The 12,927-nt window shown below is 40.0% G+C and overlaps 2 protein-coding genes across 2 annotated transcripts in view; one reads left to right on the top strand and one right to left on the bottom strand.

The window, feature by feature from the left end:
* Positions 1–2,088, top strand: part of plaat1l (phospholipase A and acyltransferase 1-like) — a 3,519-nt gene extending 1,431 nt beyond the window's left edge. The window contains exons 2-5 of the mRNA XM_085348997.1: positions 1,027–1,156; positions 1,607–1,695; positions 1,767–1,931; positions 2,016–2,088. Coding sequence (XP_085205123.1) covers positions 1,027–1,156; positions 1,607–1,695; positions 1,767–1,931; positions 2,016–2,081 — 450 coding nt within the window. The 3' untranslated portion in view covers positions 2,082–2,088. The remainder of the gene's footprint in view (positions 1–1,026; positions 1,157–1,606; positions 1,696–1,766; positions 1,932–2,015) is intronic.
* Positions 2,089–2,792: 704 nt separating this feature from the next.
* On the bottom strand, positions 2,793–8,383 carry ephx2 (epoxide hydrolase 2, cytoplasmic). The gene is made up of 18 exons (XM_085348994.1): positions 8,151–8,383; positions 7,344–7,422; positions 7,102–7,264; positions 6,549–6,739; positions 6,332–6,454; positions 6,140–6,211; positions 5,960–6,055; positions 5,608–5,686; positions 5,296–5,330; positions 5,184–5,210; positions 5,024–5,109; positions 4,841–4,952; positions 4,478–4,552; positions 4,326–4,368; positions 4,124–4,226; positions 3,743–3,812; positions 3,404–3,484; positions 2,793–3,317 (listed from the first exon to the last, which is right to left on the bottom strand). The coding sequence occupies exons 1-18, from the start codon at positions 8,252–8,254 to the stop codon at positions 3,171–3,173; spliced, it is 1,686 nt and encodes a 561-aa protein (XP_085205120.1). The 5' UTR covers positions 8,255–8,383; the 3' UTR covers positions 2,793–3,170.
* Positions 8,384–12,927: the final 4,544 nt, after the last annotated feature.

Below are 12,927 nucleotides of genomic sequence, written 5' to 3'. Positions count from 1 at the left end.
CATAAACCCACATTCTTTTTAAATGCCGGCAGTCTTTTGGTTTGTTATATTTATCAATGTTTTTGCTGTGAAATCTACGTAGAATTTACAGCATAGTCTAATTCGGATGGCCGTTACCAACATGTATACCAGTATGACCTGTGTTGATGGTGATTCTTAGTTACATTTGTAGGGAGGTGGACAATAGGTTCCAGCGCAGGCTACAGTGCAAGTTACCTACATCTAAAATGCTTAAGTCAAAGGCAGATTGACTTCTTTCAGGTTCTTGAACATATTCATCTCTCTCCTGAAGAAGACTCTCACCTGAGGGTTAATGTTTATTTTGGCCTTACTAGGGTAAAAAAGGCAAGACTATCTAGTGGTTGACATGTCAGTATCCTATGAGCATTTCTCAGCCAGCTCTAATTCGGACACTTCTAACTTTAAGATGGTGAGAACCAAAATGCTCAACTTGAGGCTTCACATTCTGATGGGCGATTTCAAAGTGGTTATATCCAGCTTTTATTTACACACTATGGTTGGATTCATACTAACACCTCTAGCTGCAGACCTGATGGTTTGGTTAAGCATTAACATCATAAAATTTGCTCTCAGTTTTTCATACCTGAGAAGTATAAGATATTTAAGATGAATAGTAACAAAGGCAGAAGAAGTATACTTGCTCGACGGTAATATAGCACACAAGTGCTTGTGGTTTCGCCGCCTGTACTCGCTTCAGGTTTTCTTGTGGTTTAAAAGAAAAAAAATCCCCTTTCCGGCACAACTGACTGAATACTGACAAAGCCAAAAAAGCAGTGCAGATCCAGTGATGAAGATTGCGCTTTTGCCAGTGTCTGTTTATATTTTAGATGATAGAAGTTTAGTCCTTGCCTGTGGAGACGAGGACTATTTTTGAAGTGAGTTTGATTCGGCCTCATCCAGAGTCGAGTTAAGCAGAACCACAGGGCGATTGTTTGTGGTAACTTTATGATTTTTACCACTTTCTCTCTTTTTTTCTTCTTCTGTTTGTTTTTTATTTTTATAAAGAAAAATTCCCACCCAAAGTTGTTCCCGGGGGACATTGTGGAGTATCCCAGGAACAAATACTTCTCTCATTTCGGAGTGTACTATGGAGAAAGGGACGGAGTTCCATACGTCGCTCACCTAACGTGTCGAGGTTGGTGACACTTTTTAAGGTTTTACTTCTCCACAGACAAGTGAAAAAAGTCTGCCAGAGCAGGAATAATTTCTCGAATTTTGGTTAAAAGAAATACAATTATTTTATAGAAAAGAGTGTTAAACAATGAAAATCAGCAAGAGGTTATTATGTTAGTCTCAAATTCTGCAAAAATGTAAAACTGTCAATAAGAAATTTTTCATCTTTGAAAGATGGACATGATGTGAGAACGCAGGATTTATGCTTTGTATGTGATGATATCTACTGAGAAGAGATGGACGACATGTACACAAGAATCGGCTCAGTTTTCCATATAACACAGAAAAAAAAGGTTTCCTATCAGCTCATGTAACAAAGATCATAATATGACAGATAAACTTTATTTTTCTTGAACCTTCCTCTGGAAATCTGCCTCTTAAAATAATTTGATTTCTTGTCTTTGTCTGTCAGATTCAGACACCAAACTGCTGCTGTACGGCCGAGCTCTCAGGTCAGAGGTCAAACTGGACCCTCTGGAGCTTTTGGGGAAGAAATACAAGGTAGCATGAGTGGTTTAAACATACATGATGAGTTTGTCAAAGACAGCGACTTCAAGTGTGTTTTAAAACAGGTCAACAACATGCTGGATGACACGCACCCTCCGCGGGACTTCCACGGTGTGGTGAAGCCCGCCATCGAGGACATGATGGGCCGCGAGGTGACCTTTGACATCCTGTTTCACAACAGCGAACATCAGGCGACACTTTTTAGATACGGAGTGAAGAAGTCTGAACAGGTGAGCCAAGGGAAGAGCGCCACCTTCTGTTTATTTGCTGTGAAGCATGCTTAAAGCTGGTGTGTTTGTGTGTGCGTGCTGCAGATTGATGAGATCTACGAGTATATCATGCCAGCCTGGAAGAAACTGTTCAAGGAGAAACAGCTGTAAACCAGGTGTGCGCTCATCTTCACCACCAGGGGGTGCTGTTCTTCTCTGAATCAGCTGCATGAAGTTTGGAGGAAGTTTAAAAAGAATCCTTCTCCTCAGTTCCTCCCCTTACCTTAGTCCCTTTTTACACCTCCCCCCCTTCTCTATCTTGTGTCACCCTTTCTTCCATTCTACTTCTCCTTATTCCTCGCATTCTCCCTTTTTTCTGTCATCATTCCTTCCCTTCTTATTTACTTACTTTCCCACCACCTTTCCTTGTTATCATATCCTCACTTCTATTTCTTTACATTTCTTCCTTCCTGTTTCCTTATTCTTCCCCTACCCCTTCCTTCCTGCCATCATTTCTTCATTTATCCCATCCCTTAATTCCTCCCTTTCCTTCATATTACCTCCTTACTTCCTTATTCACCTCCTTTCCATTATCCTTATGTCCCTCATTCATTTCCTTTCTAAACCCCTCCCCCCACCCATTAGTTTTGTTCTTGATTTTCTGAATAATTATCATTATTTGTATTTGTAATTTTTTTTACTAATATTATATTATTTGTTAAATGTGTTCATGTATATGCACTGATTTTTAAAATCTCAATTTCATTTACAGGAAAAAAAAGAAGTACTTGTGCAAGAAAAAAAAAAGCAATTACCAAACTGAAAACAAAGCAAAAAAAACAACAACCATAAAACAGATACATTAGGATGTTAAGATGACCTTAGAAGTGTTTAATAATGGCACTTTCGTTCTCCAAAATAAAGAGAAAATGTTCATGCTGTTTCATTAAAATGATGAGATTTTATACATTTTGTTAAAATATAATCTTTATCTTGAACTGTGATATTTCTTATTTTTGTTACTTGTAGTACAGTTTTTCCCTGTTTTAGCAGAACATTTTCCTCCCTGTTGGTTGCACATCAGTTTCTGTCTGAATACATTTTTCATGGGAGGCTCATTCACTGTTAAAACTGCCCGTGAGTGTCTAAATTGTTTTAAATAAACTTTTATGTGCCACATTGAAAATCTTGTTAGAATTCTTCCTTCCTTCCTTCCTTCCTTCCTTCCTTCCTTCCTTCCTTCCTTCCTTCCTTCCTCACTCACAGTTTGGGAGCCACAGTACCACCTTCAGTCTTCTTGTGCGCCTCTTTAAGCCAGGATATCAGGATTTTGTTGGTCTCTGCCGGCTTTTCCATCTGTGTCCAGTGTCCACACTCTTCGATGTGTCCCCTGGTCAGGTTTGGCATCTTCAGTTAATAAATAACAAATATCAGATTAACTTCCAATAACCATTGATTGCTCATATGACTGTGTCAATGCTTTTGTTTCTTACCGAGTCCTCCATGCCCTTGGTAAAGGACGGCAGCAGTACGGGGTCTTTACCCGCCGTCAGCATCATTGTTGGCATTAGCAGCTAAAACACGCAAACATCTGACTGTGAATCAGAAAGCTTGATAACAAAATGTGACTGCCAAGTCAACAAGTCTGATTTATCCTTCATTATATCAATAAAGTATTCTGATTCTGATCTGATTATGATTATGATTATGATTCCAGAGGTGCCTCCTGCTGGTCATTAGGAAGAATGCAGGTTTAAAGCAATTCTGCATTTTCTTCAATAGTTACAGCTTTAATTTACAGCCTGTATTACGTTTGTGACACTGCACCAAACCTTCTCAAAGGGCCGGGAACACATCCACTTCCAGTTTGCATCACTATTTCGATACCAGTTCAAGGGCCCCCTGTAAAATAAAGCCCAAAGGTTACTCAGTGATTCTCCACAGAACTGGATAATTTAACTGACTGTTCAGGAATATTTGCTTATGACATCAAATTTCTTCACCTCTTCAGCAGTCTACAATTTGCAAAATACTCATTTTAGTGCCACAAACATAAAAGCAGGAACTGCAGGATGTAATTAAAATGCTAATTTTAACAAAAAGCTGTGTAAGAATCACCCATCACAGTGGATGCTTTCATGTAATAAACATAAATATTATTTGTTGGCGAGCACACAGAAACACAATCTACAGGAAGCTGGAAAATCTGCAACCTGAAGCCTCTTTCTTTGTACTGGCTGACGTAGTACTGCAGGTCGGCTTCTGTCAGCATGGAGCTCCTGGGAATCTGCTCCGGCAGACCCACAAACAGGCCACCTGTGATAAAGCGCGCACACACAGCATGAGATCTGTGAATGAAGATTTAAAAATCTTCAGCATTCACAGCAAACACTGATAACCAGCAGGAAACGTCACCTCGAGCGCACACTCCTGCGGTGCTGAGAGGGGGACAACCCTTCTGTGGTACAGAGAAAAACATTCATCACGTGTGGGTGATTTTTCCACCTGTTTAGCTCTGAAACTGCACACTGCAATGCTGGGTGTGTGTGTACATTCGATCCACGCACCGCTTCACTACTGCTGGAAAAGAAAATCTTGAACGTCCTCTCCAAATCCTTCTCCAGCTCGGCCTCCGCCACACCCTGAAACACAAACCCCGCTTATGAAGCTGCAGTTTTTCTGTGACAGAAACAAACATTAATATATATATATATATATATATAAACACCCAGCACGCCCCTGCGGGCGGTTTATCCTTCAAGCTCGGGTCCTCTACCAGAGGCCTGGGAGCTTGAGGGTCCTGCGCAGTATCTTAGCTGTTCCCAGGACTGCGCTCTTCTGGACAGAGAAATTATATATATATATATATATATATATATATATATATATATATATATATATATATATATATATATATAAAAAACACTTACTGGTGTTTGGAAGTAGACCTGATAGTCGAATATTGGAATAGCCTTCAGTCTCTCGAAAGCAGGAACCAAAGGATTCAACTTGAACATTGGGGTGTTCAACGATGCCACAGCCCTTCACGCACATGGAAAAGCACTTTAACTTCACTGTACAGGCTCTGGGGGACTGTGTGTGTCTGTGTTTACCTGATTCTCTCGGGATAGAAGCGGGCCATGGCCCACACCAGGGAGCCGCCCCAGTCGTGACCCACCAGGGTGACCTGTGGTATGGACTGGAACAGGGGACCATAAGCTTTTGTGTAAACTTTAAGTTATCATGCTATTCAATGACAGTGTTGATACTCACCATTTTATCCAAAAATACGACTAACTCCTGAAAAAAGAGAGAAAAATATGATTCAGAAAAACATTTTAAAACAACACTAAATCTGTAGATTTAATATTTTTGTAATGTGTACCTTACAAAGCTCCTCATGAGAATATTCCTCTATGTCTGTGAGAGTCAATACGGCAGGAATTACACCAACACTGAGCTGACTCCACACAAAGACTGTATATAAAGGATGGTTGTAGCTTCTCTGATGTCACACACTGGTAAAAGTGTGGTAGTTAAGCCTCAAGCTGAGCATTTTAGGTCTTTTGATCCTGGGCATTAAGGGCTAGGGGAAGTGACATATCCCTGCTGTTCATTATAAAGAATTTATACTGGGAAGCTACATACATCTTTTAAGTACAGTCTATATTTTCAGTCTTTCAGTATTTCAACCTACCAGGGGGCGCTGTGGACTCTCCATATCCTTTCATGTCCAGAGCTAAAACCCTGAATCCTGCTGCAGCCAAGGCTGGGATCTAGCACAGGGGTGAGAGGGTTGTTTAATGATCATGGCTTTTATTTCAGGATTATTGCAGGATTAAAAGAACCAAAACACCACCAACAACAAGTAAATATAACTGCAAACTTAAATAAATCAGAACAAAGACTTGAATTAAATGGAAAACAAGACAAACTATAAATATAAGAAGGGATATCTCTGACTCTTAGTGCATCTCAAACACCCTCTGAATACACTTTGGAAGGTGACTATTTCGTGCGTTCCAACATATCCAATGGAAACAGGTTACCTGGTACCTCCAGGAGTACCAGCTCTCCGGGAAACCGTGACACAGTAGCACCGGTGGACCGGAGCCCATTTCCACATAATGAGTCCTCACACCAGGCTGGAAAAGACAGCCAGCAGCATTTCAGCTCTGTGTTGTGTTTTCATAATTCAACAGGTTGCTGGCACTGATAGATATTAATACTTTTATGGTGATGTAGCCGTGGGACACTTCATCAGGGCTGCAGGCTGGTGGGGGGCTCACTGTTCCAACAGCCTGGAGATTCAAACGTATACAAATGTTATTAATGTAATCATTTTCTTTGTTGTAGTTAGATCTAAATGTGAGGGTCTTTAAACCCACTGCATCAGAGAAGATACTCAGAGTGACACAAACCTGAAAGCCAGTAAATTCAGACAGTTTCTCCAGAGCAGCATCCAGATTTTCCACCAAGACGGCCTTCATCCCTGCTCCCTCTGCGGCTTTTACACCCTCAACATCAGCATCCAGCCACAACGCCTGAATAGAGACAGATGACTCATAACATCTGATATACAAGAATTTAATCTCAGTGATGCTGCATATTTATTGTCTACATCACGAAACCCTCTACCTGTTTGGGTGTCACCCCCAGGCGCTGCAGGGCAGAGCTGAACATGGCGGGCTCAGGGACCCTGTGACCCAAGTGGCAGGACTGGAGGACCAGGTCAAAATGGCCTCCCAGCAGAGAGAGAAGGCGACCTGTGCCATCTCCAGCCGCTCTGTCATCTACCCAGTGATTGGCCAGCACAGCTGTCAGTAACCCTTTAGATCAGAGGTTGACGCAAAGATTAGACATCATTGGTAGTGACCTACTTTTTCCCCACAATGCATTTAAACAAGCAGGTAGCGGTGACAGTGACAATGTTCACTTTACGCAGATATCGTGCTGAAATAAAGGTGAAGTAGACTGTCTCCTTCAAAGATGAGGGACACAGGAATTCAGAACAGAAATATTTTGCAGTGAGAGAAATTAAACAAGGTTTTTCAACCAGATCTGAATTTTTTTCTACTTATTTCTTTATGCAGAGGAAGCCAATGTGGACGTGGCTTAAACCTGCTTTCTTTCAACTCCTCTGGCTCCAACTCCTCTGTAAGTTTGCTTCTTTAAAGAGTGTTGTGTGTACCGCTGCGTCGCAGGCCAGCAGCTGTCTTCAGCACAGCTGCTTGGACGTCCATCATTGCCTCTGTGAGTTTGTCTAGCAGGCCTTTAACTGACCAATCAGCCGGCAGAGTCACACTCCTGTCCCGGGCTTCCTGCACACACTCGGCCTCCAAAGCTGGGATCATCTGCACACAGACACACAGCTGTACATCAGTGAAATAGCAACAAAAGGCATGAAGTGAAACTGTAAATGTCTTCGCCCACCTGTGTAAGTGTCATGGCTCCTCTCTCAGCCTGCCTCAGGGCGCCGTCGTCTTTGGACTCCAAACTGGAGAGAAAACCTCTGAGAAACAGAGCACAAAACCTCAGATTAATGCGGTGATTAGAAACTGAGAGGGGCGAGCCTTGGTGGTTTCTATCTATAACACTCAGCTCTCAGGCAAATGTTTACTGAACTCTTAGATCAGGTCTGAGATGAAACAGAATCAGCTAGAAGTGCCTGCAAAGAGCAAAGACTTTGAGGAAGTTATACGTTTTTGCAAGTCAGAATAAAAGTTACACAATCGAACGAAAAGGCAGAGATGTTAATTTAACAGACTGGACCTGTGTCCAGTCTGTTAAATTAACACTGAGAGGTAATCCAGAAAATCCCTGCTGTAAGTGTTTCTGAGACCTCTATCTCATCAACATGATCAATACTTGCCATAATTTCAAAATGTTATGGACACAACTTTTTTGTTGTTGCTGTCTAAAATTAACATTGTTATTAACAAAAAGTTGCCAAGTATGTTCACATATTTTTGGCCATGTAGTAGCTTACGTGCACCTGCTCATTTCCAGCAGTTAAGTCAAATATTTCTTTGCTGTTGTAATAATTATCCAGCTTGAAGCGCAGATCTGATATCCACACTCACTCACACTGTAAATAAACAATCAGAAATTCGTGCAGCAGCTGCGTATTTTATTGGCTTTTTTGTTTTGTTTTTTAATATAATCAAATATAAACACAAAGCGGTCTCCATACGACACATCTGTGCGGTTCAGAGATGTTACAAAACGGTCACTTCTTACCCCGGTAGGTTGTGCAACTCTTCCAGCTTTTTAAAAATGGCAGCACGTCTGGCAGAGACGGCGACTCCCCAGAAGTTGAACAGGATGGCTTTCTTATCAGCCATCTCTCGATCGGTTCTTTTTGCTTTCTCCAAACGGTATTCAGGATCTCTGCTGCTGCTGCTGCTGCACCCGTGTACAGGGTAAACTTTGCCCTAATAGACTCACTGCGGGTCCACCCACTTACCCAGTGAGCTCACACTTAACTGAAAAACAGCGGCGAGACCAGACATGCACGTGACTTCTCGCAACAAACCAAAATTTTTGTTGAAACCAGTTCCACGAATAAAAGACCAAACATGTCCTCTTTATGTTTAATAATGATAATACGTTAAACAACAATTTAAAAAAACTATTCAAAACTTTTTAGCGTCTGTGTGACAATGATCTACAAATGAAACATTTCTTTTAAAGTTGTAAAATGCTACTATCATACATATTATTATTATTATTATTATTATTATTATTATTATTATGTTTTAAAGGCAGTGACTACATGATACTACTCTGTAGCTTCATCGCTTCAAGTCGGTGTTTCTACTTTACAAGTTTTGAGCAGCTGTTAACATAGTTGACTCATATTTGCAACGTGTCAGGAAGAGTTTTTTTAGCATTCTTCTATAAATATGAAACATTTTCATGAAACATTGACAAAATATAAATCTAATTAAACCAAACAAAATAAAAAGCAGCAAGTAAAGAAGGAAACATCAGACACAGCAAATCACACCAATAATGAAATGAGATGAACAAATTATTTAAATGGACAAATGTGGTGAATAAGTTAATTAAAAATAAGAATGTTGTTGGGCGTCGCTTTCCTTCTGCTACACAGACATATTTATGTACTGTAGCTGATTCCCTTCTAATATGTCAAGTATTGCTGAACTTCTGTACCATGACACTGACATCTTTGCTATTTTAGACCACATATCATGATACAGTAGTATGTTTGTTTACTCCATGACTGCCACTTCTAATGTGTATGTGATGCACAGTTTCAAAAAGATTATCAAAAAAGCAAGTGCTGGCAAACTGTCTATTAAGACAAGCGGACTCCCATCAAACTAGAGCTGGCAGGGAGACACTAAGGAGCCAGGCCCTTCCCAGAATGCAAATCCTGCACAAACAGAGTCAGTGAATGTCGTGTAGAAAGTGTGGAGGTGGATTGGTGGGTCTGAGGAGACTCTGTAGAAAGACAAAGTGCCAGCATTCCAGTCCAAATGTACTCCTACTTAGTTGGAGGACCAGCTGTGAGGAGAATTTATAGGTCTGATGATTTTATTATGCAAGGAGTAGTAACCATCTTCACAACAATACAAGCTCCAGGAGTACACTATGATAATCTTCAATATCTTTGTAAGTTACCGCTATGTTGACCTTTCTTTCCCATTCAACCTCCCAGTAACAGCCTCCAGTCAGACCAATTCTATGTCGCGACTGGGGCCAAGCTTCATATCGCTCTGGATAATGAGAATATGGCTTCCCCTCACTCAGCGGTATCACAGTCCTATTGTCGTCAAACAGGAAGAGATAAATCTGTGCTGTTTTGGTCCAGTTTGTGCTCACAGTCATCTGATTAGAAAACAAGAAAAAAAACCAGATTAATTTAGAAGTCAGAGTTAAAAACAAGCAAACAGTGAAAAAATATATATATGTATACACACAAATGCATGGATCAATCGGAACACATACATATTAGAATAATTTAGAATAAAATCTTCAACACCGAGTGTTCTTCTGAAGTTCTCAGGTTTATCCATACTCAATACTGATGGACACGGCACTGCATGGGGAAGCTGTTCTTTCCTGCTGGGCACTGACAGAAAATAAGTGATATTAAAATTATAATGTAATTCATGGTACAATTAGTTTTAGTTTTCTTAAAATCTGAGTGATAATGAGATTAATGATTGTACTTTAGTAACTAAACTGGCCTCAAATGAACTTAGGTGGAGGTTTTAAGTAAATACACAGGGGGCGGTCTTAGCCTGTTTGGTGCCCTGGGCGAACAGATGCTGCTCCGGCCAGCCAGAGAATCCCGCGCCGCCCCCACCACGATGCCGCCCTGGGCAACTGCCCGTGTCGCCCATATCAAAAACCGCTACTGTAAATACAATATATGTCAATACAATGTTAAGATTAACATTAATGAGGAAAATATCAGACAATCAAATGTGTTGTCTTTTGGAAAGTTGGTACATAATGTACATATGGCAGTCTAAATTGTGGATTTGGTGCAGATAATTGTACAGAAAAACATCAAAAACATTATTTCATTCCCACCTATCACAGCCATTCTGGTGTTCCTTCTCAAAGTTTTCAAATTTACCCATAGACGTCTCACTTCTCATGGAGACACAGATTCCTGGAGGGGTGATTTTTTCCTGGTGGTCTGATAGAAACACACACTTTGCCTTAAAATACATGTTCTTGGCGAAATACATTTAGATGAAGATAGAAGTCTTCCATTAAAAAATAAATACATGTGCTATTTTAGTATTTTCAGTGGTGATCCTCGTGGTAGTAAACTGATACACTTGGTTGGTAAACATCAGAAAAGGAGAAATCTGTTTTCCTGGTCCAATGGTCATATCTAGTGTACTCTACATGTTTAATGTCAGTGAGACTTTTTACACAGATAAATAAAGGCCAAAAACTGATTGCAACTTCTACTTTGTGACATTCATGAGGGATATATGTGAAATAAAATTGGATGACAGATTAAGGAACAACAACTCATTCATGACAATTTAAATACTGAAAATCCTTTTTTAATCAAACACTGTAAATCACTTTTTGGCACCCCTCTCAAGTTTTGTAACCTGCCACATTGCTGCTGCCACAACTGGGTTTAGTACATGAGAGCACGTGTGGGGGAGCACTACGCCAGCTGCTCAGGGTAAGAGGTGGAGTACACCCTGGACATATCACCAGTCTGCCGCAGGGCTATCAGACAGACAGACAGACAAAAGAAAAAAAACATGCTTCTTTCATTTTTGTTTCATATGCTTTATTTGCTTTATAAATGTTTTGCTTTTGTCTTTTCCTTTGTAGATGGTCTGACTCAGCAAATATCTGAGTGGCAGTTTGAGATTTCTCCTTTAGCCAGGCAACTCACAGTTCCACACCAGGTGGAGGCAGGACAACAACTACTGTTACGCCTCAATGAATACGGGCTCGGGGATGAGGGGAGACTAGAAAAGAAAAAGGCAAACAAAGCAAGTGTGAAACTCAAGGTTTTTAGTAAAAAGGACTCAACTCAAAGAAATGGCAACACTGCTATTTCAACTAAACAAAAGTCATCCACAAACTAAAATACCCTAAGGAAAGACAAAAGAAATGGTTTACCAAATTAAAGGTACACTTCTGCTGCCAGCAGATACCTGCTACTCACCAGCAGCTCAAAGAAAACACCAAGTTTTAACATATGCAGAATACGCCACTAAATCTCACCACCAAAGACTGGTCCACACACTGACTGAGCAGTGATTCACTAGCTTAAATACGTGATTAGGAATCTTTCTGTACTTTTAGGTGCTACCTTATTATCAAAAGGGTTGCAATAGCAATTGATCTACATACACGTTTGACCTGACACAGAAGACTTTCACTCTAATCAATATAACAATAGCAACACATATGATGGCTTCTACACCTGTCAAGGCAGCTTTGCAGCAGACAGGAGTTGGATTCAAAATAAAGGGCCCATAAGCTTAAAAGCAACTTTATTGCTGAGGTTTAACATAATACAAACTAAAGCAGAACAGAAACAAAATATCCAAAACTTTTATTCTTCTTGGGAAACAGACAATGTAGCAGGACACAGCCACAAGAAAAAACATGACAAAAGATGAGTGGCAACTGAGCGAATACACACAAAAACAGAATAACAACAACATAAGACAGGAAATAAATAACACTGAGACCAGGACTAAGACTTAAATGGACGAGTCTGACACAGAGAAAGAAAACAAAACACACAAGACTGAGGGGACAGAATGGGAACACAAGAGGGGGTTAACCTAAAGATTTAGAAACTGAGAACTAAAGACATGAAACCACAACACCAAAGGTATAAGGAAATAATAAGACATGAAGACACTAAGAAATAACAGAGATATTAACATATAATCAAAACAGAATACAAAACTATAAAACAAAGATGATCAAAGAAAACTCAAAACATCCCTAAAGCTCAAAGACACAGGGACCATGGCAACACTAACATGATGTTTTAATAAGAAATATTAAGTTTTCATCTAAAATCTGGTTTGCTGGACTTAACGTAAAATATTTTTAAAAGTCTAATTTTAGACTTGATTCATCTTAAATACTTCTGAAATGATAAGTTCATTTTTAAAGCACTTAAAGTGTACCATGTTGTTTGTTTCTTTTGTACAGTTTTTTTTTTCAATAATCAAAAGAAGAAAAAATCTATATAAAAACGTACATAGAAACTATTATTTGAAGTAGTATAGTATATTGGTGCATTGTGTACACTGCTCGGTAAACATAAGAGGACTATGTCTGTGAAGGTTCTCAGTCATCCAGGTCATCGTAGTTTAAGGAGCTTGGAAAGAAAAGTGTCTGGACTTAAGAGGACTAGTTTTGACGTCTTCTGGTCCAATGGCGGCATCCAGTGGACCCTCCAGGCATTAAGAGTTCCGCTTTTTACAGGATGCGTTCTTATGAAAACTGGGAGTAACGACATGACTGGCGGCATTTTTCCTAAAGT

Source organism: Diplotaxodon limnothrissa, linkage group LG23 (assembly GCF_057381915.1).
Source record: "Diplotaxodon limnothrissa isolate DT_005_m linkage group LG23, D_limnothrissa_male_GT1.1, whole genome shotgun sequence".
In the NCBI taxonomy this organism is placed as follows: Eukaryota; Metazoa; Chordata; class Actinopteri; order Cichliformes; family Cichlidae; genus Diplotaxodon; species Diplotaxodon limnothrissa.
This window is presented reverse-complemented; position numbering and strand designations above follow the sequence as displayed.

Excerpts from the sequence above, each read along its gene's own strand:
- ephx2 (XM_085348994.1), bottom strand. The coding sequence starts at position 8,254 with ATGGCTGATAAGAAAGCCATCCTGTTCAACTTCTGGGGAGTCGCCGTC. Across the intron at positions 4,553-4,840 it reads AGGTCTACTTCCAAACACCA|GGTGTGGCGGAGGCCGAGCT; the intron begins GTAAGTGTTTTT and ends TTTGTGTTTCAG. Across the intron at positions 3,485-3,742 it reads GTTCCCGGCCCTTTGAGAAG|CTGCTAATGCCAACAATGAT; the intron begins GTTTGGTGCAGT and ends TGCGTGTTTTAG.